Below are 24,842 nucleotides of genomic sequence, written 5' to 3'. Positions count from 1 at the left end.
TATGTGTGCTAGCCAACCCACAGCCCTACAGTACCAACCTGAGCACTGGCCTCTGGGGTGAAATAACTTCAAGACAATGTTTTGCAGGGAAGACTGAATGGAATCGCCTGAGTCTGATGACTCCCTCTTTGTAGTGTGTGCATTGTAGGATTAAGGTGAACACCTTGGGTCATGGCCTGAGGCTGGGTGTTAGAAGCAGCAGGCATTCAGGGAGGGAGCTAGAATCCGCCTCACTTCCTGCTGCTTGGGTAGTGTGTACAGGCGGAGGTGAGCCTGCCAGGCGGAGGTGAGCCTGCCAGGCGGAGGTGAGCCTGCCACATGGAGGGCCACTGAATACGTCAGGCCACACTTTGCTTAGTGGCAGCTAGGGCCTGGTGTTTGGCCTCTGCATCAGCTTCCACTGTCCACTCATGATAGTGTTCTCTGAGCTCAGGAAGCTCTCTGCCGTGTACTATGGCTGCATTGCTTCCTGGGAGTCATTAGAGCATCAACTTTTCTGTGTCCTGTTTCCTAAGCCGGCTTTCTTCCAAACACCCTTTCTAAGTGAATTTTCCCCACTGTGCAGGAGAAAATCTCTTCTTCCCATTCCTTAAGTTGCATCAAGATGAATGACTCAGGGTGTGTAAGGGGATGCATACTTTTACAATTTACTTATGCAGTTTTCTTTTTCAATTTATTTTAAAGGTATCTATGTCCAACTAAACTTCCCTGAGCAACCTAATGCAAGTCACAGCTGTGAGCAGTGTGTGTAATTTTAAGCTTTCTGGTGGTTAAATTCAAAAAATAATTTTAAAAGTATGGATTAATATTTTATTGTTTGAGATTTTCATACATGCATATAATATGTTTCAATCAAGACCATCACCCATTCCCTTCTCTCAATTTCTGCTTTATCACTACCATACTATTCCCTCCTAATTTCATGTTTTAATTTTTGTTAAAAACCAATGAGTCCACTTAGTGATGGCAGTTATGTGTTAGATGTAGGGCTATTTACTGACCTTTCAGGGGCCATACCCTTAAGAAAGCTTACGTCCCTTCTTTTTTTCCCAGCATCCCTCACTGCCAGTAGCACCTCAGCTAGGTGTGGGACTTTGTGCCTGACTGCCTCATCCATGCTGGGATTTGTCAGGCTTGAGTCTGTGCAGGTCTTGTGCATCCGCTGAGTTCCTATGTGCTGCTGCTGCTGCTGCTGCTTCCCTGTTGGTCCGGAAAACAGTTTGTTCTAGTCATCCATTGCCAGTGGTTCTTGCAGGCTCTTCTGTGATAATCCCTGGGCCTTAGAGGATGGGTGTGTGTGCATGCGTGTGTGCATGTGTGCGTGTGTGTGTGTGTGTGTGTGTGTGTGTGTGTGTGTGTGTGTGTGAGAGAGAGAGAGAGAGAGAGAGAGAGAGAGAGAGAGAGAGAGAGAGAGAGAGGTAGATGTCTCATTCCAGGCTGAGAGCACTCCAAGTATCTTATACTCTGTGTTAATTACCATCTACTACATCAAGAAGCTTCTCTGACAAGGGTTGAGTAATAATTAACCCACTTCTAGATTTACAGCTGGCAAGGGTTTTTCCCCACTCTATAGGCTGCCTCTCTACCTGAATGATGATGTTCTCTGCTGTTGGGCAGGGTATTTTTAGTTTCATGGTCCCATTTATCAGTTGTTAATCTTAATGCCCATTGCTACTGGGGTCTTCTTCAGAAAGTCCCCTTCTGTGCGTGTAAGGTGAAGCATATCCCCAACTTCTTTCTCCACGAACATAATGCTGGGTATCTTATGTTGAAGTCTTTGATCCATTTTGAGTAGATGGGCGAGAGATGAAGATGTAGGTTCAGTCTTCCGGATGTAGCTCTCCAGTTTGACTAGCACTAGTGTGTATTGCTGGCCTTACTGTCAAAATCAGGTGGCAATAAGAGTGTGGGCTTAGAAATGGGTCTTCTGTGCCATTCTAGTGATCAGTGTGTCAGGCAGTGGGGGTGGAATCATGGCAGAAGTGGGGGGCAGTACCTCCAGGCGGAGCTTAAGACACGTGATCCTTAGGAGGACTTGTGCTGGCTCACATTTGAATCATGAAATGTCTGGAATTGAGAGGCAATGAAGACCCTGTAGTCTGAGCTGCTCTGTCCGGCCTCTTGTACCATCTCAGCTGGTAGAATGTGGACCAATTGCTACCCTTCTTTGCGCTGCCTTTCACACTTAACATGGGAGACTAAGTAGCACCTTCCCCAAAGTGATTGGTGTAAGAATGGGAAAGCTCACCGCTGGAAGGTACTTAGAAAAGCATCTGGCCTTGCCGTTTTCCTGTGGTTGTTAGTGTTTCTGCTAAAGCTGACCCATGTAGCCATGCTGTGGTGGCAAAGACTACATACAGGTTTGTTCGTTAGAACAAAGAAACACAGATTTTCCTGTCAGTGATGACTTTGTCTTTTGACTTCTTGGGGAGTCTTCACTAGGCCGGCATACTACATGCATTACCTTGTGTTGTCTTTACAACAGTTATTTGAGGAAAGTACATTTTTCTCCTCTTACGTTTAACATGGCTAAGTTTGGCCACAGAGTTAGGCAGGGCAGAACTGAAGTTTGAACACAAGCATGCCTGATGGTTTAGTTCACATAAAACACAAATCTAAGACTAAGCTGATGTGAAATACTGCCAGATGAAGACACTTGCAATTATAAGTAATGGAGCAGATATTTGCCTAAATTTATATGTAATTTAACTTGGGAGAAGACTCAAAACCACACATAGTGAGGTCCAGTTTTCCATCCAGAAGAGAGGCTATGATCACAGACATGAAACAGCTTACTGGGAAGGATGCAGAGGAATCAAGCCTTCTTAGCTGCTGGTGGGAATGCAGAATGCCTCAGTTTCTATGGAAAAAAATTCTTTCTGCTCCTCAAATGATTAAAAAGAGATTTATCCTGTGATCCAGATTTTCAACTCCTAGGTGGAATCTAAGAAAACTAAAAATGTATGTTCACGAAAGGCTTGTGCATGAACATACATAACAGCATTATTCAAAATAACAGAGAAGTAGGAAGCGACCCAAGTGTCCATCAGTTGAATAGATTTGTTCAAATGTGCTTTTAAAGGGGTTGAAATAAGGACACAGTGGTGGGAATGCTAAATGAAAGAAGTCAGTTATGACATGACATGTGTTGTCTGATTCAACTTGTGGTGTGTGAAATGCCTGAAATCAATCAGTCTAGAGAGACAGAAAAATAGATCGTGGCTGCCTGGGGCTATGGAATACAGCACCGAGATTGCCTGCCAGATACAATGAGTGTTTGGAAGTGATGTAAGTGTTCCTGGGATTGATTGGAGTTTCAGATGCATAACATGTGCCAAAAACCTGTTGAACACATTAACTGAACGTAGATGAATTATCCCAATTAAGTTATAAAAAGAATGCCAGAAGATTTGAGTATCTCTCAAGGGTTCATACATTTAAAAACATCCAGCCCCTATTGTGTGGTATTAAGACAATGGGGAGTCAGGGCAGAGACATCCTGCCTGGGCTTCCCTTGGTTCATCAAGGCTTCCGGTTGAGTTTTGCGGGGAGAGGGGTGCTTCCTCAGTAGTTCCTGCTGGATGATGTATGATGTTTTACCACCTAGCTGCTGCTCGTTGCTTTATTTGTTCCTGCTTGCTATATGCTTAATAAGCTCTTTTGAAATTGAAAACAGAAGAGGTGAGAAGCTAGCCTTTTAGAGGGGAAGACTGGGGGTGGTAAGGGTTGAATAAGGTCTTCAGGGTGCAGCTCAGGGACAAGGGCTGGCTTCCTGGGTAGCGTGAGAGACCAGAGGATATGCAGGCACATGTGCCGTCTCTTACTCTAACCATTGAGCGCTGCCAGTGGGGCCACACCAGAAGCCAGCCCTATGCTCCAGCTCAGACTGACCTGCCAAAACCAACCTCTTTTACAGAGTAGCCTGCCTCGGTTATTTGGGTTATTTGATTGCAGCTACAAAACTAGACCAGTACAAAGGAAATCCCTGGGTGTAGGGGGTGAAGGCTGGTCCAACCTTGAGCACTTTCTACAGTGGAGGCCTGGCCTGGAGCTGGAAGTGGTTAAAAGGGACCTTACATTTTGACTTTCAATAAAATTCTCACTTGGAAAAGTTTTGTAAAATTCTAAGCAGTTCTGTTTGTAACAAAAGAGCAACAAAGTTGCAGTTTTCTGTCTGTCATCCTTCCTTTCACTCCTTCTTCCTAGGGCACTAGATTTCCTTGTAATCCCAGGCCATGCGGATTTGGTCTCTGAGATCCCATACTCTTCACATGGGGTCTCTTGGGAGGACTCTGAAGGGGAGGGATGCGCTTTTGTGCACCCTCCTTCCACTTCTTACAATCCCTGCTGCCTTCTCCTCACTGCTCCTTACCCAGCATGCACATCACCTTTGCTATTCTGCAGTGTCACTCGGGCTCAGGCTAAGAACTCTCTAATACTAATATATTCCCCGAGGTTTTTCCATTCTTCTCGGTGTCTGTTTGCATGGTTCACTCCATGAAACTCTGGTGTGTTCGATCCTGGAAGACGGACAACCAACCGGCGGCGGTGGTTAGATTAGGGGGCTTGGTTGTTGAGCTAAGTGTGGAGAGGGTGTTGGAGGAGACAGAAGAGGCTTGGATGAAGGGATGCAGAGTGGAACTCTAGAAGAGGCTCAGGAAGGCTGCATTTCCTGTAGTGGATGGAAGGTTCAGGGCAGGAAAGCTGGGTGGGGGCAGGGCTGTGAGATCAAGTTGAGACAGCAGAGACCACTTATATCTGTGCCTTGGACTCTGCAGCAAGGGACTCCCCTTTACCTGCTTTACTTTGTACATCTTGGGAAACTGGGAGCTGGAACCATGTAGACAGGACTGTGTGAAGTCTTGCTGTGACTGACCAAAGTGGCAGGGGACAGCTGGTCGTTCCCCATGCCACCAGAGAGTGGATCTAAATATGAGAAAAGCGATGTTTGTGCTCTGTTCCCTTCCCCAGCTCCAGTTAGACGTGAATCCTGTTGGTCATTGTTTGTGTTCCCCACGCTACTCCAGGATCTTCCTGTCTTTTTTATTGGCAATGCTTCTGTAGCTTGTCTTGTAAGCTCCTCTGCAGCGGTGTGGCTTCTGGACTCCACGGAACTGTGGAAGCTTGCTCCTGAGCTGGTTTGGATTTGTTTCCGTCAGAGGCTCCTCCCCTGGTGTAGTCGGTCATATTTCAGCAGCAGGCTTCCCTGTGTGGAGAAATGGGAGTTTGAATTCTCCAGTAGATGAATCTAAACCACCATTTCAACATCCCAGGGTAGATTTTATTTCCCTGGTGGAGTTCAGCTAGACACTGGCTTTTCGGTCATCACCCTGGATGCATGAGTAGATTTTTGTTTATTTAGTGATGCAGTTTGGTATCAAGCTACTATCCCACACTGGCACAATTTAATCTCTTATTTCTATCCCAATTAAAAACACACTTTCCCTCTTCCTGCTGGATCCCCACTAAAGTGATCATGAAACAGTTTTAAATAAAAAGGCAAAACTACAAAAGTATCAGAGCAGAAGAGGAAGAGACAGCAGCATAAACCTGACAGTGGAAAACAGGTGGGCAAGGGTTATTAGTAGCTTTGAAGACTGAAATCAAACGAAGTTGGTGGAGGCCTGGGAAACCGGAAGCCGGGCTGGATGGAGCTGCAGGGTCCTAGGCTTTTCCACAGGGGTAACTATTAGCCTCATTTTATCCTTGAGAAAGCTGAGAGAAGGAACAAGGCAAGCTCACAAGCTTCTCTGCAAGTAAAGAACGGATAAAAACACATTTGACACTAATAATGAATTATAGAGGGAAGAACTGGGTTGAGTGAACATTTTCTTTCTCTAAGAGAGATTTGAAGTAGCTGTGGCCAATTGAGGTACCTGCTCAGCACTTTTTAAAGTTAGTTGTTTGTTTTGTTTTGTTTTTTAACTACCTGTAGGTTCACAGCAAAACTAAGCAGTAGACACAGGTTTCCTATATTCCTTATACCTATATGTGTAGCCCCATGTGTACCCTCGCATGCACAGCCCCCATACATAGGCCCTGCACATGAAAAGCCCCCATGCATAACACCTCCCATATAACTCTCCACATGCATAGCTCCCGTTATTCAGTCTCTGCACATGTATAGCCACCCACAAGCAGACTTTAATATGCACAGCCTCATGTATAGATTTCCCATATGTGTATCTTCCCCATGTGCCTATTTTGCTCACATTTATAGCATCCCCACATGTATAGCCTCCCAGCTTTAATACCACGGTTTTAAGAAAGTCCCCTCCCACAGTGACACATTTGTTACAATCTGTGTACCTACACTGATACATTCCTCACCGGGAGACACATTTGTTACAGTCTGTGTACCTACACTGATACATTATTACCACTTAAAGCCCAGTTTCCGTTTGGGTTCACTGTTGTCTGTATTTGTCTAAATGTTTAGCAACATGTATCCACCATTATACAGAGTAGCTTTACTGTCCATAAAGTGCCTGTCCCCTGGTGAGCCCTCCTGTCTGACCTAGCCACTGGAAACCACTGACCTTTTGCCTTCCCCGTAGTTTTGTCTTTTCCTAATGAAGAGGAAGCTCTATCACAGTGGATTCTTTCATGTAGTTACACACATTGAAGGTTACACCTTGTGTTTTCATGGTTCGGTTGCTCATTTGTTTATTTTTATTTTTGTGTATGCATGTAGTTGTGTGTGGGTGTGTGTGAGTGTGTGTGCGTGCACGGGTGTGTGTGCATGATGCATCTGCATGCAGTGTGTGCATGATGCATCTGCATGCAGTGTGTGCACATGTTTGGAGCTCAGATGTCAACATTGGGTATCTTTCCCTAGTACTCTTCACTTTATTGTGAACCCAAGCTCACCAGTTGGCTAGAACAGCTGGCTAGTGAGTTCCAAGAATCCTCCTGCTCATCCCTCTCCCCTGAGTACCAGGGTTACAGAAATGCACCACCATGCCCAGGTTTTAATTTGGGGATTAGTGATCTGAACTCATGTCCTTCGGCTTATGAAGCAGGCAATTTCTTTATTGAGTCACCTCCCTAGGCTCTGATAAAACAACTTTCTTCATGAGTGTTTGTACTGGGAATTTCAGGGTTATTTCCTTCTTCATTATCTCCATGTGAATTAGAGTTTAACTGCTGATGGGTTTTTTGTGTGGCAGAAAATCTGATACTTGGCAGGAAGCATCTGCTGAACTAAACGTGGTCCTTAACAATTTCCATGTGCTCCCATATGCACAGTACTTGCAAAGACTTAAAAGGCGAATGTGGGAGTTTAGCTTTGAAAGCATATCTTTGTTTTAACACTCGCACACCTAAGGCTCTGGAACATGGTAGAAGAGGGGCCAGAAAGATTGTAAGAGCCAGTGGATCAGGGAGTTTGCTGTGAGATTCTGTCTCCTAGCAACATTAGAAGCTACACCTATAAGGTCTCACCCACATGACTGCCCAAACATGAGCAGAACAAGGATGACACCAATGAACATGGAAACTGGGCAAGGAAGAGCCCACAAGGCCTCAGCTGTACATAAAGGACTATAGGCAGCTGCGGAAAGCTAGGGCTGGAAGATGTGGTTTTCCCCAGGGAAGAGCATAGCAATTGCTTATTCAGTGCTTCACAGTAAGCTCTAAAACATGCATACAGATAACAGTGTCCGGACTCAACAGGCTATACTTAGGTATACGTGTGTGTGTGTGTGTGTGTGAATTTAAAAACAATTAGTGAAAAAATAGGAATTTGAAGGGGAGTGTGAAGCATGATCCTGATTAGTCTTAACAGTAAAAACCCAGAGTCAGATATTGAGCGTGAAAGCTGAAAGATCAGAGAAGCAGAGCAGCAGCCATAGAGACTTCTTACCTCTACAAATCCTCAGACCAAATGGGGAGGGGATGGCGAGATCCTGGCTCCACCTGCCTTATATTCCTGTCCGCCCCTCCCTCGTGCTGGGATCAAAGGCATGTACCACCACCACCACCACCCAGCTCTGTTTCTCTTTTAAACTGGTTCTCTTTTAGTGTAGCTCAGGGTGGCCTTGAACTCCTGATCTTTCTGGTTCCTCCTCCCAAGTGCTGGGATTAAAGGTGTGTGCCACCATGGCCTGGCCTCTATGGTCAACTAGTAGCTAGCTCCACCCTCTGATCTCCAGGAAAGGTTTATTTGTCAGAACACAAACAAAATATCACACAAACGGAGTAGGCAAGAGTATATGGGAGGGTTTGAAGGGAGGAAAGGGTCAGGACAAATGTAATTAAAGATTGTCTCAAAAAAAAAAAAAATGAAGACCCTGAGGCTTAGTGGGTTGAGTAACAACTCTAAGATGATGCACTTATTGCCAGTTGGGAGAAGGAAACAGAGCTCCCTACTTTCTCTGTGTTTACTACATGAACGAGCACCCTAGGATACACTTAGGCTCAAATAAAACTCTAGATCATTATTTAATTTTCCTGCTTGATCTCTAAGACTGCAAAGGTTTTCATACCCGTGTACACTCAAAAGGTTTGGGATGTTGTGTTGGAGAGACATAGAATATTAGCCTTTAAGGCATTTTATTTCTTACATTAAATACAAGATGAGTTCTTGAGATCACCATTTCTTGTTGATATTGCTTTAGAGGTACCTACATACCTGCTTTGGACTAGAAAGATGGATACCATTGGATTCTACTTTTTCATTTAGGCAAAGGGGAAATCCCTAGCCTGATGCACAGAACTGGGATCAGAGGTACAGAACTCAGTTCTCTGTAGAACAGGTTTCATTCTCACTTAGTAGGCTGCTGGCCATGTGAGGAATACTTTGGGATTATTCTGTTTTGTGTTCTTCTAACAGCCCTATATGAAGCATTGAGGTGTTGAAACATTCTAATTGAAGTAACTGCTAGAGTCACCATTGTGATGATTTTCTTCCATAGTATTCTTAAGTCAGTGCTCCTTAGCTGTGCAATTTTAATACCTTTGTCAGAAGGGTAAGTGGATGGATGGTCTGTGCTGGACTTTGTAATGGCAACAGTCAGTGAGTTTCAGTAATACTGCAATTCTTAAGTAGAGTCAATATCTCCCATGATCAGAGAGAAAACATTTTTTTAAAAAGCTTTATTTAAAGTGATTAAATAGAATCTAATCTTATAAACTTGGATATTTATTGACTAGCTAGACAATATCCACTAAAGCCAAAAATTATCAAATATGATCATGTAGAATGAGAGACTGCCTTAATTTCACTTTTGTAACATGGTTTTTCTTGCAGTGTGTGAACTTAAATCGCCCTCTATGAGTGACTTCCTGTGGGGGCTAGAGAACTCAGGCTGGCTAAGGCACATCAAAGCCATCATGGATGCAGGGGTCTTCATTGCAAAGGTTAGTGAAGGCACAGGGGAAAAAGTTGAGGGGTTGATACGAAGCTAGTGTAGCCTCAAACCATGCCTGTCCTCTTCCTCTTGGCTCTCCTCTACCCACTGCGTGGGTGGCAAGCTTGCAGGCTTCCATGTGCTGAAAACGATTTTGTGAAAAAGTACAATGGCCAGTTAACTGTGTTTTATCACAATGGTCAAATGTTAGAATATTTGCAGATATTCTCTCTTTTGTTAATTTAATCCTAGATAAAGGAAAGAATTTTCTGTAGCAGACTGTACAAGTCATGGGAGTCACCTCAAGGATAGGGGCTTGATTACGTCTAATAAATCCTGCTTTTCAGACATGACTTAAGCAAAAGCTAACAGGTAGATTCCATTCTGCCATTGGAAGGATCTGCTGGAACTTATATGTGAAATGTTTTTATATAAAATGTTTTTATGTAAAATGTTTAATAATCCTATTATGATATTGGGTGTTTTCTATAGATAAATTCCTCTTAGATTTTGCCTAAAGAGAACCATGCCTTCCTGATGGTGTGTCCATTATTAGATACTTATCCAACAGATCCTTATTTAGTACCTGGCACCGTGCTAGGTATGCGGTAGTGAGTAAGGATCAAATCAAGTCTCTTACAGAAGACACACACACACACACACACACACACACACACACATAAAAGTGTAATTTCAGTTACCGACAGATGTTACATAATCACCACATTTTCTAGTTTATGTTTTCTGCCAAAAGAGCTAAAGATGAGTGCACGTAGACAGCAGCAAATGGAATTCTTTCCTAGCAGTTTCCAATAGTCTTTCCTTCCCCTGGATGTATTACTTGGCCCTAGTTTGATAAATTAGTTTTTTCGTACCTTTCCTTTTTAGAAAAGGCCTGTAGCAACCCCAGAATTTCAGTAAGGCTTAACTTGGGTTGCAGGTGAGTTGGGGACATGCCGTGAGAGTGTGTCGCATAGTGCACGTACTTGTACTCGGTACCCCCGTTAATTTGTGGAGAATTGACTGGTGGCTTTTGTATGTAACGAGAAAGGAAAGAAAAGCTTTGGCTGCTAGTTCTAAGAAGGTTGGGCCTAAGGGCTAACTCTAGTTCTGTTAGTCTCTAGCCACACCTCAGAGTCACTGTGACCTTTGCCATTTCAGGCAGTTTCAGAGGAAGGGGCAAGTGTGCTTGTCCACTGTTCTGACGGCTGGGACAGGACGGCCCAGGTGTGCTCGGTGGCAAGCCTGCTGCTGGACCCTTACTACCGGACTGTGAAGGGCTTCATGGTGAGTGTGGTGACCGCCTTCCTGAGAGAGGCGGAGCCTTCCTTGACCAGCGGTGCACTTCATTTTCAGAATCTTGTGACTTTTTTTCTTCTAATCGGCATTATTCTTTTCTTAGTAGATCAGCAAGGTTAATTAAAGGGGAGAAACTGAAACAGGATTGAAATAGATTAATTTTTGAGGGTGTTGAGACTAGTTTAGGTCAATGCTGAATGCGAATTCAGGAGCAATATAAAATATATTTAGAAATTTGGAAACTAGTGATTTTTATATATAACTTGTTTGCAAGTATCTCAAGTTGGGGCAGTATATGACTATGTAACAAAACGTGAGGAAAAATATTTGGAAAAAATTTCTGCATTGTATCTATTTCTGCATTGTATCTATTTCTGCATATACAAATAGTACTCAGGAGAACAAAAAAAATTAAAAAGCAGCATTTATTCCTAAGTCTATTTTTAAATGGTGTTTGACAGCACTAGATACATATTGAATTTCACAGTGTTCTTCATTTTTGCTGGATTCAGGAACACATCTTTGAGAGCTGGAACCTTTTGGGTGTGCATCACAATTTGGCTTTGACTCCAGCTGCAATTACCTGGGATGTGAGTTTATAGCTGAGCTGGTAGAATTCCTTCAAATGACTGCAGGGACTTTCTGGAGACTAGGTGACCTAGTTCTTGCCTCTTGAACCACAATATGATAGAAAGTGCCATGGTAGATCTTGAATCTGCTTGGGACAGGCTGACAGGAGCTCCACAAAATTGTCTGCATCACTGAACCTTTTTGTTAGTGAGTTTCATCAACTCTTACCCTGGGACAAGGCAGAAGAGGCAGGCTACTTGTGGAAAACATGCTACTTCAGACATTGGAGATACGCTTCAGCCTCAGTGTTCTCCTGAGCATGCTAGATTCCTTTGTTTAGCTGGCGAGTGTAGGGTTTCCTGGATACATGCTGTAGGAATCTCTCCACATTAAGCCATTAAACATATGAATGCATTTAGAGTTGTCAGGGTCAGACTGCAGCCCCTCCATGTATTTCTGAGGAGTAATAATGAATCATTCCATATTATTTCGTTAAGCATTTTTTTTTTTATAAAGGTGTGTATGTATGTGCATGTGTGCTCATGGGATTCCCTTGGGGCTAGAGTCACAAATGATTGTAAGCTGCTTGAAGTGAGGATTGAGACTGAACACAGGTCTTCTGCAAGAGCTGTACACCTACTCCAGCCTATGATTAAACATTTTTCAAAAGTCTGCACTATTTCAGACAGTAAAGTCATGGTAGCCCTAATTTCAAAGCAGGGCCGAAATTTCAAACATAGTCCTAAACCCCATGGTTTTAGAATTCTTTACTATAAGGCATAAGAAAGCGTCTTTTATTTTTTGTTGGCAGGGAGGGATTTTACATTGTAGGGAAGGAGCATTACATGTTGGTTAACAGATGATGTTAGGAATAGAGAGACCTAGGACATGAAGTGCTTCGTAAGACCATGGTCTTTGGAGAATATTTCATCTGTCTTTACATTAGCTTCCCTTTTTCTAAAATGATGGGTAATAGTGGCTGTGAGACAAGCGCAATGACATGTAAAGCCATATTCATGGTGCCCGGCACATAGGAGGACTCCGGGTAGAGTGTTTTAGTTTAATTTTCATAGGGAAGGCCTTCAACTTGGCTCCTCTTAAGTACATTCTGGATAACATGGTTCTTTTAAGATTGATTTATTATTGTTTTATGTGAGAGGTCTTGCCTGCCTGCAGGTATGGATGTGTGCACCATGTGCATGTGTAACCGGAGTTACATACAGTTGTGAGTAGCTGTATGAGTGCTGGAGCCTGAAACTGGGTCCTCTGAAGAGCATCAAGTGCTCTTAAACCAGTGAGCCTGCTCTCCTGTCTGACTGCGTAATCTGTCATTTGGGAGTTTCGTCTGCTCCCAGTAACTGAGTCCTTTATTATTGTATGGTTCTCTTATATTTCCCTCAGAAGCTTCCAGGATATTTACATTCTTTTTTGTGCAGGTATTAATTGAAAAGGACTGGATTGCCTTTGGACATAAATTTAATCATAGGTAAGTAATATATTTTTTCTTTTATTGAAAATGGATTTTTTTAAATATATAGTATATCCTGACTACGGTTCCTTTTCCTCTACATCTCCCAGTTCCTCCCCACATCCCCTCCCATCTGGATCTACTGCTTTCTTTTTATCATTAGAAAACAAATAGGCATCTAAGGGATAATAATAAAATAAAATATAAGGTAGAACAAAAGAAAACACATTGGAATAGAACAAAACAAAAGGAAAAGAGCCTAAGAAAAGGCACAAAAACAGATACAGACACAGAGACCTGCTTGTTTGCCCTCAGGAATCTATGCCCCCTCTCCAAAAAAAACAAACCATAAAACCAGAAGCCATAACATATATACAAAAGACCTGTAGTTAAAAGCAGTAAAAGACAAAATTTTATAAAAAGGAAAGAAAAAGGCAATGAAAAGACAAAGCCCTGACATGGCATTAAGAGACAAGGGATCTTGGAAGAGCTGCTGAGTTTGTTCTCTGTTGACGTCTGCTGCTGGGCATCAGCTTACCCTTAAGAGTGTTTGTTTCCTCTTGGGAACTCCCCTGAATGAGACCACATTTTCATTTGCAAGTGGTTATCAATTGGAGACAGCTTCTGGGTTAGGGATGGGGCATGTGTCCACTTTTCCTTTTAGCTCTAGGACCCTATCTGGTGCAGGCTACCTCAGTCTCTGTGCATTTATGTATGTGCCATGTTGATTTAGAGAGCCCTTTTTTCTTGGTGTCCTTCCTCCATCCCCTCTGGCTCTTAGGCTCTTTCTGCCTCCCTTTCTGCAGGGAGACATCCCACGTAGGGCTGAGTGCCTCCCCTTCTGCAGGGAGACATTCCACGTGGGGCTGAGTGCCTCCCCTTCTGCAGGGAGACATCCCATGTGGGGCTGAGTGCCTCCCCTTCTGCAGGGAGACATCCCATGTGGGGCTGAGTGCCTCCCCTTCTGCAGGGAGACATCCCACGTGGGGCTGAGTGCCTCCCCTTCTGCAGGGAGACATCCCATGTGGGGCTGAGTGCCTCCCCTTCTGCAGGGAGACATCCCATGTGGGGCTGAGTGCCTCCCCTTCTGCAGGGAGACATCCCATGTGGGGCTGAGTGTTCTAAGTCTCTCACTCTGTGCCTATTGTCTGGCTGTGGGTCTTTGCATTGGTTGCCATCACTGCTGCAAGAGAGCTTCTCTGATGATGGCTGAGCACCTACTGATCTATGAGTGCAGCAGAATGTCATCAGGCATCATTTTATTGCTGAGTTCTTTTAGTAGAAGAGTAGTATTTGGTTTTACTCTAGGTCCCTGGGCTCTTTAGTCTCAGGTTCCTTGGTCACCCAAGCAATGTTGGGGATGGGTTCCATCTCATGGAGTGGGCCTTAAATCAAATCAGACATTGGTTGGTTACTCCTGTAAGTTTTATGCCACCATTGCACTAGCATATCTTACAGGTAGGACACCATTGTAGATCAAAGAGTTTGTAGCTGGGTTGGGTTTTGTTTCTCCTTTGGTAGCATATAGAGTACCCTCTAGTACTAAAGTCACTAGACATAGGGGTTAAAGTTCCATGTAGGCACCAATCTATTTTGTAAGATATTAAAATGGCCACACCTGCTTGCTTCTTAGGTCCATTGCTTGGGATATATTTTTACCATCCTTTTATCCTGAGATGATGTCTATCCTTGATGTAAAGGTGTTCCTTGGCTACAGCAGCAGGATGGATCCTATTCTGCATTCATTGTGCTAGTCTGTATCTTTTTATTGAAGAATTGAGACCACTGATGTTGAGAGCTATCAATGAGCAGTGTTTGTTGATTCCGCCAATTTTATTGTAATGTATTGATTTGCTATTCTGGAATTACTTATTCCTTGTGTTTTCTTGGGTACGGTTTTCTTTAGATGAAAGTTTTCTTTTCTAGTGCTTCTGTAGTGCTGGGTTTACAGATAGATACTGTTGAAGTTTGGTTTTTATCATAAAATGTTCTTTTTTCTCCACCTGATTGAAAGTTTTGCTGGATATAGTAGTCTGGGCTGGTATCTGTGGTCTCTCAAGGGTCTGTAGAACATCTCTCTGGCCCTTCTGGCTTTAAAGTCTCCATTGAGAAGTCAGGTGTTATTCTAATCGGTCTGCCTTTATACATTACTTGGTCTTTTTCTCTTGTAGCTTTTAATATTCTTTATTTGTCCTGCAAGTTCAGTGTTTCATGTGACACGGGGAATGTACTTTGTTGGTCCGTGCTAGTTTGTGTTCTCTATGCTTCTTGTACATTGTTAGGCACCTTCTCCTGCAGGGTAGGGAATTTTCTTTGACTGTTGAAAATACTTTGTGTGCCTTTGAGATGGGTTTCTTCTCTTTCCTCTATTCCTGTTATTCATAGATTTGGTCTTTTCATAGTGTTCCAGATTTTATGAATGTTTTGTGCCAGGATTTTATCTAGATTTAACATTTCCTTTAACCAAGGTATCCATTTCTTCTATCTTGTCTTAAATGCCTAAGATATTTCCATTCCTTGTTTTCTCTTGGTGAGGCTAGCCTCTGAAGTTCCTTTCCAAGTTCCTAAAATTTTCATTTCCAGATTTCCCTCAGTTTGGGTTATCTTTATTGATTCTATTTCCACTTTCAGATCTTCAGCCGTTTTGTTCATTTCCTTCCACTGTTTGTGTTTTCACAGATTTCTCTAAGGGATTTCTTTAAAGACCTCTATCATAGTCATTATAAAGGCTATCACAGTCATTAAGGTATTTTTTGCTTGTGCTTCAGCTGTGTTGAAATACTCAGGGCCTGCTGTGGTAGGGTTGCTGGGCTCTAGGGGAGACATAATGTCCTAGCTGTTGGTGTTTTTACGCTGGTGTCTAGGTGTCTGTGTTCGGAATGATTGTAATTCTAGGTGCTGGTACCTGGACTTGTCTTTCTTGGGTGGGTATTTTGTTCCTTGGTTTCTGCTGTCTTCTCTAGATCTTAGGGAAGTGTGGTGGTGGCTGTGGGCTGTTTGGTGGAAAGTACTTGTGCAAGTCTGTGGGTGGCAGAGAAGAATCGAAATGGGCTGGAGAAAAGGCTGAGCTAAGGGGATCCTGTTCACACCTAGAAGTGGGCTCCACAGAGTGGTATAGGTGTGGCCGAAAGAGCAGATCTTGCAAGTAGGTTGCAGTAAGACAAATAATCTGGAGACAGGAATAAAAGGGCTGGGGTACCCTGGGTCAGAACCAGGAGTTGGAGTCTCCAGTGAATGGGGTTGAGGTGGGAGGAGCGGGGCCTGTAAGCAGGTTGTTGTAGAAGGAGGTCCTCATGGACAACAGGAAGTGTGAATTACTTACCAGAGACCCTTCACAGGTGTGGCCACTGGGGGTCCCAGGGAGAGAATGTTTTGGGTATTGGGGGCTGACACAAAGGAGGAGGGAAGACGGAGAGGGTCCCCATCAAGGTTTGGCAGAGTTCCCAGGAACGGAGTACTTGTAATGAAGGATAGGAACTATCTAAGTCCAGGTTTGGGTGTAGCCATTTGGCAGGGGTAGGGATGGGGGATGGGGGATGGGGGAGTGAGCCTTCTCAGGCAGAGAGCGCTTCCAGGCATCAGGGGTGACACAAAGGAATGGAAGTTGTCTAGAAGGGAGGACTGAGGAGTTGGAAAGCTGGGTTCCACAGCAGGGTTCAGCTAAGTCCTCAGGGAATGGAAGTAGGGTGGGGGAAGAGGTACCTTTAGCAGGCTGCTGCAGGGCTGGGGATGAGACTCGGGGTTATTTCTAAAAGTCACAAACTAGTGTAAAGCACTGGCACTCCTAATTGAGGACTGTGATTGGGAGCACTGCAGTGTGGAATCTGGTCAGCTGTAACTCTTAGAAATGGTCTTTACAGCTAATAAGGCAAATGGAAAGAACCCAGAAGTTGCTTAAAAATTGCTTCTGTATTATTAACCTAACAAAATGTATTAACCAACTTCAAAAGCAAAGTTTGAATTAAAAAATATCCTTTGTCCATGGAAAGTTTTCTGTCACACATATTCTCTTCTCTATCCAGACTTCCATTACAAAGTTTATCTTCCAATTGTAATTTTAAAATCTATTTTTCTACTTCATCCTGTTTGTAAGATGTATTTAGGAATTAAGGTTGCTTTTATGATTATCTTTGTATTTGTAGATTTCTAATTTTTTAAAAAAAAACCCTCTTACGCTATAAAGTCTAAAATACTTGGTTTTATAGATATGGCAATTTAGATGGTGACCCGAAAGAAATCTCTCCAGTCATCGACCAGTTCATTGAGTGCGTCTGGCAGTTAACGGAGCAGTTCCCTTGCGCCTTTGAGTTCAACGAGAGGTTTCTGATTCACATTCAGCATCATGTTTACTCCTGTCAGTTTGGAAACTTCCTGTGTAATAGCCAGAAGGAGAGGAGAGAACTCAAGTAAGCTTTGGTGGTCAATTTTCAATGAGTTTGGTAACTGAGGGCTTCATAGAGAGTTTCATAATTTTGAAAACTACTTAATTGAGTTAGTTACAGAACTATTCTATGTTCTTTTCCCATGCTTGACATTGTTTCATAAATGGTTTAAATGTTATCAACTGACAGGAATATGTAGAGTCATTTTTCCCTGTGATTCTGCCTGAATCAGAATTGGAAGACTTGACACGAATATTTAAAGGAAACTTCTGGAATTAAAGAAATTTATGTTTGCTTTAAAAAAATGTTAGACATATTTGATAGACATAATAAAAACTTCAAATTAACTGGAAAAGCATATTTGAAACTGAAGCCATTAGGTTGTTAGTTTTGGGGGGTATATTCATTGCACATAGCAGTTGATGAGTTTCATCATAAAGATACTTTCATCCAGGTAGATCCTATATAACGCCTTTTTGCCCTTTCCTTAGGCTTCTTTTTTTTTTTTTTTCCTTTTCCTTTTTGAGATGGAGTGTCACAGTACAGCCCAAGCTATCCTGGGACTCAGGATCTTTGCACCTGAGTGCCATCACACTTGAGAACAACTCCATCCAGGTTTGATTAAGCTGTGTTGCATTAGTCAAGACTTGTAATTCTAAAATGTAGAATTTTAAATACCATTGAAAACTTAAGGTGGTTTAAGAAGTACAAATGGAAAAACTTTTTGAGGTACTAATAGCATAAAATGATTTTAGCTCTGTTGTGTATGGCACTCAGTTTAATTGTGGGAAAGGGTCAGTTCAAGTAAAGTAGATTTCAGTAGGTGTGTACCATCTGGAGTGGAATAGTTACTTTTTCTAGTGGATGCTGACTTGTTCTCTTCATAGAACTTAAAGGATGGTTTCTGATAAACAAAGACTGTTGCTTGTTGGTAGAGTGGTTCCTGTGCAAGCATGGGACCTACACTCCATCCCCAGAACTCAAATTTAAAAACAACAACAACAAAAAACCCACTGGGTGTAGTGGTATGCTTTCAGAGATTATTTTTATTTTAGGTGTATGTTCTGCTTGAATGTAAGAATGTGTCATGAGAGGGTGCGAGATCCCCTGGTGGGTTGTAAGCCACCATGTGGGTGCTAGGAACCAGAGCTGGGTCCTGAAAGGAAGGACTGCTGCTGAGCCCTCTCTCTCCACCCTGGTGGTGTGCTTATAATACCAGTGGTGGGGAAGTAGAGACTGGCAGATCCTTGTAGATCTCTGCGATCAGTGAGAGAACCATACTCAAAAAACAAGTGGGATTTGGGAGATGGCTCAGTGGTTTATGTTTGCCTACAAATGTAAATACTGGAGTTTGGGCTCACAAACAAATGAAGGCCAACGAGGGAACCCTAGAACAGCTGTCTAGTGAGACTGAGCTGGGGTTTGAATGAGAGGGCCAAGAAGAACCAAGATGAGTAACTTCTTGCCTTTTTTTTTTTTTTTTTTTTTTAATAACAGGATTCAAGAAAGAACCTACTCTTTGTGGTCACACCTGTGGAAGAATCGGGCTGACTACCTCAATCCTCTGTTTAGAGCTGACCATAGTCAGACCCAGGGGAGCCTTCATCTGCCTACAGCTCCATGCAACTTCACATATAAGTAAGTCAGTCTTTAGGAACATGCCAAATCATGACTTAACATTCAGGGGCAAAAGTGTGAAACACCAGCTTAAAGGCTTTGCTGGACATAAAGCCCACCAGAGAAGATAACTGGCCATCTGATGCCAGACATCAAACCCAGCAGAGAAGATAACTGGCCATCTGATGCCAGACATCAAACCCAGCAGAGAAGATAACTGGCCATCTGATGCCAGACATCAAACCCAGCAGAGAAGATAATCGGCCATCTGATGGTGGACGTCAAACCCACCCGAGAAGATAACCGGCCATCTGATGGTAGACGTCAAACCCACCCGAGAAGATAACTGTTTCTGGCAGTGCTGTCTCTTTCTCTCCACTGCTTTACATGTGAAGTTCCCATGGAAACTGATGCTTTATAATAAGGTCTTTAAAATATAAGTTCCTACCATGGCAATTGTTTGAAGTGCAAGAAAGAGAGTGGAAGTAGAACTGGAAGCACAAGTTGGGTGGAAATAATTGCCTGTGGAAACCACTGGTTTGAAGATGGTATTGGGGTGGGGGGAAGGAGAGCAAGGGGCCTTTACAGGTTCTAGTCATGATACACTAAATGTGTGCTGCGTGCTGTCCTTTGCATTCACCTCAGTCTCTTTTCATGGCAAAATGATTCACATCAGGCCAGAAAACAGTTTTACACACTGGGTTCTATTCCTAAAGATGGTTTCAGTCCTAGTTACCTTGGTATTACTTTTGACAGCTTAGCAGAATATTAATTCTGTACCAGAAATGCCTGCATGGTTTGTGCAAAATAGCAACTCTTAAAACTAATCAAGATATGCTATAGTTATTTGTACTGTAGCTTATTAATAGCTCATAACTAGTAATGAAGAAAATATTTTACTGAGGCTCAGACACTGTTCTCTGTGCTGCAGATGAGAGTCCTTTCTCTTGAGGCACGTTTTTATAGGCCCAAGTATGTTCCCAGGATGACATTTGTTGCATTTGCATTCTAGAATGCTTTACTGTCTTGGATAGATTTATTGAAAATGCAAATGTCAGTTTCTGGTGGTTGTAATAAAGTGAAAGCTATTCTAAGTTTAAAAGCCAGCTTTCCTTTGCAGCAGAAATTTTAAATACATAATCACAAATTCTCAAAGTTTCAATGATAAAAAAAAAATGCTGTTTGAGTCTATTGTAGAAAAAACATATGTTTTAATTCAGTATTATATAAACTTACTGAGAAGTCAACTACCCTAGAAAAAAATACCAACCTGAAACTATCACCTTTAGTAGTTAGTTGCTGTTGGTTATTAATATTGTTGGGCTGTGATACTGAAGACAAAACTTGAGATTGTAAGCTTTCAGACTGGGATATGTGGTATCCTTCCTTCCCAGGTTTTGGAGTGGGATGTATAACCGCTTTGAAAAGGGGATGCAGCCTCGACAGTCTGTTACAGATTACCTCATGGCCGTGAAGGAGGAGTCCCAGCAGCTGGAGGAAGAGCTGGAGGCCCTGCAAGGGGTGAGTCTTACTATTGCCTATAATTTTTTCTGTGCCTGTTGAACACTAACTAGAGGAAGACCTTCAAGGTCTACATTTTTTTACTCAGTGGATAAGACAAAATGGTCTCATTTTGGTGAACACCCAGATAAATCAAGCCCAAACCAAAACCTGATCAATACATTTTATTTTTCCCATCACTGTTATTTGAGAGTACTTAAGTTTTCTGTAAAAAGGTGGGGGGGGGCATGAAAATGTGAAAAAGCAAAATTGGATATATTCAACTGAACTAGAAAGCCTATTGCTCAACCTTTAAAAATTTCATTTGATACTGTACTTAAATGTAAATAGCTGAGATCGACTATAGTGCATGTGTAATTTCCATTATTGGACAGACATTGTGGTGTGTGTGTGTGTGTGTGTGTGTGTGTGTGTGTGTGTGTGTGTGTGTGTGTGTGTGTGCGCGTGCGCATGTGCACCCACACGTGTTTCCTATTTGCATGTCTTCATCCTCAGTGATTACTATTCATTCTGCCTCACTCATCTTAAAACTCTACCATTCATCTACTCAAGAATTAGCAATAAATTCCTATTGTTTGGAACCTGTATTTCCAAGTGAGAATCAATGTTTTAAACAGAATGAGATGGGGCTGGAGATGGCTTGGTGGTTAAGAGTAGAACTCCTCTCAGAGGATGGGATTTGGTTCTCAACACCCAGGGGTGGTTCACAACCATAGGTAACCACAGTTCAGGGGATTTGATGCTTCTAATCTCCATAGGCATTGGATGCGTGTGATGCACACATATACATTCAGGCACACACACATACATATAAAACGCTTTAAAAATTCTTAAATACAATGAGACTTTTAAACAGTAATATGTAGTATATAAAATAAGAATTATGATGAGGGCTGAATGCAATGATGGTACTGGAAAGGACAAGAACTTCTCTCCGATTGATAATGGCCTAGATAAAGTTGGCAGATTCAAATTGAATTTGTGTGACAAGAAACTCATCTGCAGATCCCCACTTATGAATTATGGCCTAGGCAAATGGAGGTTTACAGTGCAAGGATGCCAACAATCGAGTTGTTTTAGGGATGGATGACACTTGTTTCCTTCATAATACACTAGAATAAATCCCCTTCAGGCCGTAAGTTTAGGGTATTAAACATATTCCCGTGTTGGACTTTAGGCAATAGTTATTCTAGTATAACGGAGCCACTGTCAAAGGAACATCTGATAACTAAGAGCTCTGTTCTGCGTCGCTGTACATTACTGGAGAAGTAGCTCTTCACTATGCAGCAGGATCCTACTTCCTAAGGAGTCTGATGCCTGAGCGCCAAGCCTAGAAATCCACATGTTTAGACGACTGGACTTGGGTATAGAGCTGAGACCTGGACTAAAGAATAAAATCAGAGGACTGAAATGAGCCACAGGCTAAGTTTATAGAGGTATCTTAGTCCTTTTGCCAAAGTCCCCTCTTGTTTGGCCAATTTATTTTTCATAAAGGCATCCAGCTTTTTGAATCTTAGGATCCTACTTATTGTAGCACTCTTTTGGTTGAAAAAATTGTCAAATGTAGAAATAAAGTATGTAGAATCAAAAGTACCTTAGTCTTAAAATGATTTATTTCTGATGATAGCTAAAGTTTCTTAGCATTTGAGATTTCCTCATAAGGTGCTAATTCCTTTTAGCTCTAGTTAAATGCTCCCCATTTAACTATAGCATTTTCTGCTAGCTGCCTTGTGGCTTTCTGGCCACTGCAGGGTCCAAGCTCTGCTTTTCCAGTCTTGGGACAGTGCTTCCTCTGCCTTTCCCTGAACCTGGCTTACCTCCCCGAAATGACTCCAAGAACTCTGCCTGTGTTATATCGCACTCCAGGTGACCTATGGCTGTGTCTGGAGTCATAGGACCCAGGTTCCTATGACTCCTAGCACTCAAACGGCAGCTACAGTTGTCTGGACCTAGTTCCACGGGAACCAGCAGCCTCTTGACTTCCACAGACACCAGGCACACACATGGTGCACACACATACATACACACATCTACATGCATAAAATGTTTTAAAATTAAAAAACCCACACATTTACAGTTAACAGGATGAAAATAATGATGACAAACTGTATAGACATAAAAAAGGAACCACTTACTTCTGGGTACTTCCAACCACACTGCATTGTTCACATTACAGAGAATCTGTCAAGGCAGTTACTACCAACCTTATAATAGAGGTGGAGAGAGCAAGCTTCTCAATTTTGTTCACGTTCATGACCTCTTCACATTATCCTCTACTGGGAGGCAATGACTAATAAGGCATGCATATATATAAGAATAAATTGTTTATGACTTTCCTCAAAGTTGTTATTTATTTTTTAGAGGCTGGAAAAAATTCAGAAAGTCCACTTCAATGGCACCAAAGTGAAGAGTAAGCCAAGCGAGCCCAGCAAACACTCAGGATTTTCTACCTCAGACAACAGCACGGCCAACACTCCTCAGGATTACAGTGGGAACATGAAGTCCTTCCCATCCAGGAGCCCTTCCCAGGGCGATGAAGATTCTGCTCTGATTCTAACGCAGGACAATTTGAAAAGCTCAGATCCCGATCTGTCAGTGAATAGCGATCAAGAGTCTGGGGTGGAGGATTTGAGCTGCCGGTCTCCAAGTGGTGGTGAGCATGCGCCCAGCGAAGACAGTGGCAAGGACCGGGACTCTGACGAAGCTGTGTTTCTCACTGCCTGAAGTTCCCTTTGGAGTTCCAAAGTAAAAGACACAGAACCACTTCCAAATTAAGGGGACAGTGCAATTCATAATAAAAAATATCTTGAGAAATGGCACGTTCCATCCAGAACCATAAAATACAGCTATGAAAATGAAAAAAGAAAAAGAGAATACAGTCTCTCAATAGCCAGTTCTTTTATCAACTCGTAATGAAGAGTGTTCAGCATTCCTGAGGCTCATGTTGGACTGTGAAAGTGATATTCACTATGAAGAAACAAACCATCATCTCCCGAGGTGGTCCATACATGTCTTCCCTGACACAGCATGGCTCTACTTAGAAAGCCCTCCTCTCCTTCCCTCCACCTGTTAACGGCTTAGAATTTCATTTCACTACCAAATACAGTCTGTTTTCTGAAACATTTGACATTTCCTTCTGCCTTTACCAATATTTTTAAAAATGAGTATTGAAAGTAATCTTTTTTGTTAATAAATATATTCCTAAATAGCTTTGAAACTAATCTTTCAGGTAGGATAATCATTTTAACTTCTCATTAGATTATATTTTAAATTATATTTCCCCCTCTGGAGTATCTTCTGCTTTTCTTCATCACAGAAAAATGCTAAAATGTGTGTTTTTCCTTAACATGGATGTAGTATCTAATAAAGCAGAAGCCTCACTCACTTTATCTCAAATATGAATCCAGATATCAGTTTTTAGCAACCTTTTATTACTATTTCAGAGACTACACTTACCAAAACTGTGAGCCACCACCACCCTGTAATCAGCAAGGAAAAACTCGAGTGAAGAACTAGGGATTCTGTGTCATAGTTACTTTTCTCTTGTGATGAGACACCACAGCCAAGGCCACTGGAAGAAAGTGTTTATTTGGGCTGACAGTGTCAGGGGGTCAGAGTCCATGACTGCCATGGCAGAGGAGCACAGCAGCATGCAAGGGGCTGGAGCAGTGACTTGACAGCTCACGTCTTCACACATAACCCAGAGGCAGTGAGAGCTAACTGGGAATGTGTGGGCTTTTTGAAATTTAAAGCCAGCTCCCAGTGATGGTATATACCCCCTCCAACAAAGCCACACCTCCTAATCCTTCCTAAACAGTTCCACCAACTGGGAACCAAGTGTTCACATATAAGCCTTTGGGGTTATTTTTCAGACCCCTACATCACATCCATTAGACACGGGGAGTAAAGGTTATAGTGCTTTTCTCTTTACAAATTATCTAACAAATTAATGTTTTCAGTAACATTAGCAATATCTCATGGTAGGACTGATGAATGCCATTTCTGAAGTTTCTGTTAAAATGCACATTCAGAGCAGCATCATTCCCATCTTATGCTTAAAAACAAGATCTGAATTGAACTTTTGATCTGAAGACTCTTCATGGAGAAATGTTGTGTTTGAACACACTGAAACGTTCTTATTGTATGATTCTGCAATATTAATACATTCTAATAAACAGATAAATTTAATCTTAGTTTTTATAACAGTATTTTAAAATGTGAAAATTTCTATCAGATAATGTATTCAATTTTGTGGAAATAGAAATATGTTAAGAAAGGACAAGAGACTTCGAAAACCTCTAGTGTGGGTTATACACATAATGTAATACAGTATAATAGTGTTCACATTTAAAGATGACTTTAGTATACTAAAGGCCTGTAATATAAAAATATTGTTAATATAAAAATAAAGCAAGTATAATTCTTTTAGATGTTAAATCTGAGTATTTTCTGTTGAGAAATTCCCCAATTAAGCATAAGGAATATTTAGTCATTTTTTTGTAGTCTTAGCTAATAGTCTAATAGCTAATAAACACATGGGATATAGTGAGACTGGCTTTTACAGCTTTATAACATGACTCTTTTCTTTCTTTTTTCTTGTGGGGGTGGGCAGCATCTGAACTATGTAGTTCTGGC

The 24,842-nt window shown here is 42.1% G+C and overlaps 1 protein-coding gene across 1 annotated transcript in view; it reads left to right on the top strand.

Annotated features, from left to right (window-relative positions):
• Mtmr7 (myotubularin related protein 7) overlaps positions 1-24,644 on the top strand; it is a 92,345-nt gene extending 67,701 nt beyond the window's left edge. Inside the window, exons 8-14 of the mRNA XM_052752074.1 lie at positions 9,251-9,360; positions 10,512-10,637; positions 12,656-12,705; positions 16,893-17,093; positions 18,567-18,707; positions 20,081-20,207; positions 22,569-24,644. Of these exons, the coding sequence (XP_052608034.1) occupies positions 9,251-9,360; positions 10,512-10,637; positions 12,656-12,705; positions 16,893-17,093; positions 18,567-18,707; positions 20,081-20,207; positions 22,569-22,931 (1,118 nt within the window). The 3' untranslated portion in view covers positions 22,932-24,644. The remainder of the gene's footprint in view (positions 1-9,250; positions 9,361-10,511; positions 10,638-12,655; positions 12,706-16,892; positions 17,094-18,566; positions 18,708-20,080; positions 20,208-22,568) is intronic.
• Positions 24,645-24,842: the final 198 nt, after the last annotated feature.

This window comes from Peromyscus californicus, unplaced genomic scaffold (genome assembly GCF_007827085.1).
Source record: "Peromyscus californicus insignis strain IS unplaced genomic scaffold, ASM782708v3 Scaffold_23__1_contigs__length_62951481, whole genome shotgun sequence".
Classification (NCBI taxonomy): Eukaryota; Metazoa; Chordata; class Mammalia; order Rodentia; family Cricetidae; genus Peromyscus; species Peromyscus californicus.
The sequence above is the reverse complement of the archived record's forward strand: the minus strand, read 5'-3'. Positions and strand labels throughout refer to the sequence as shown.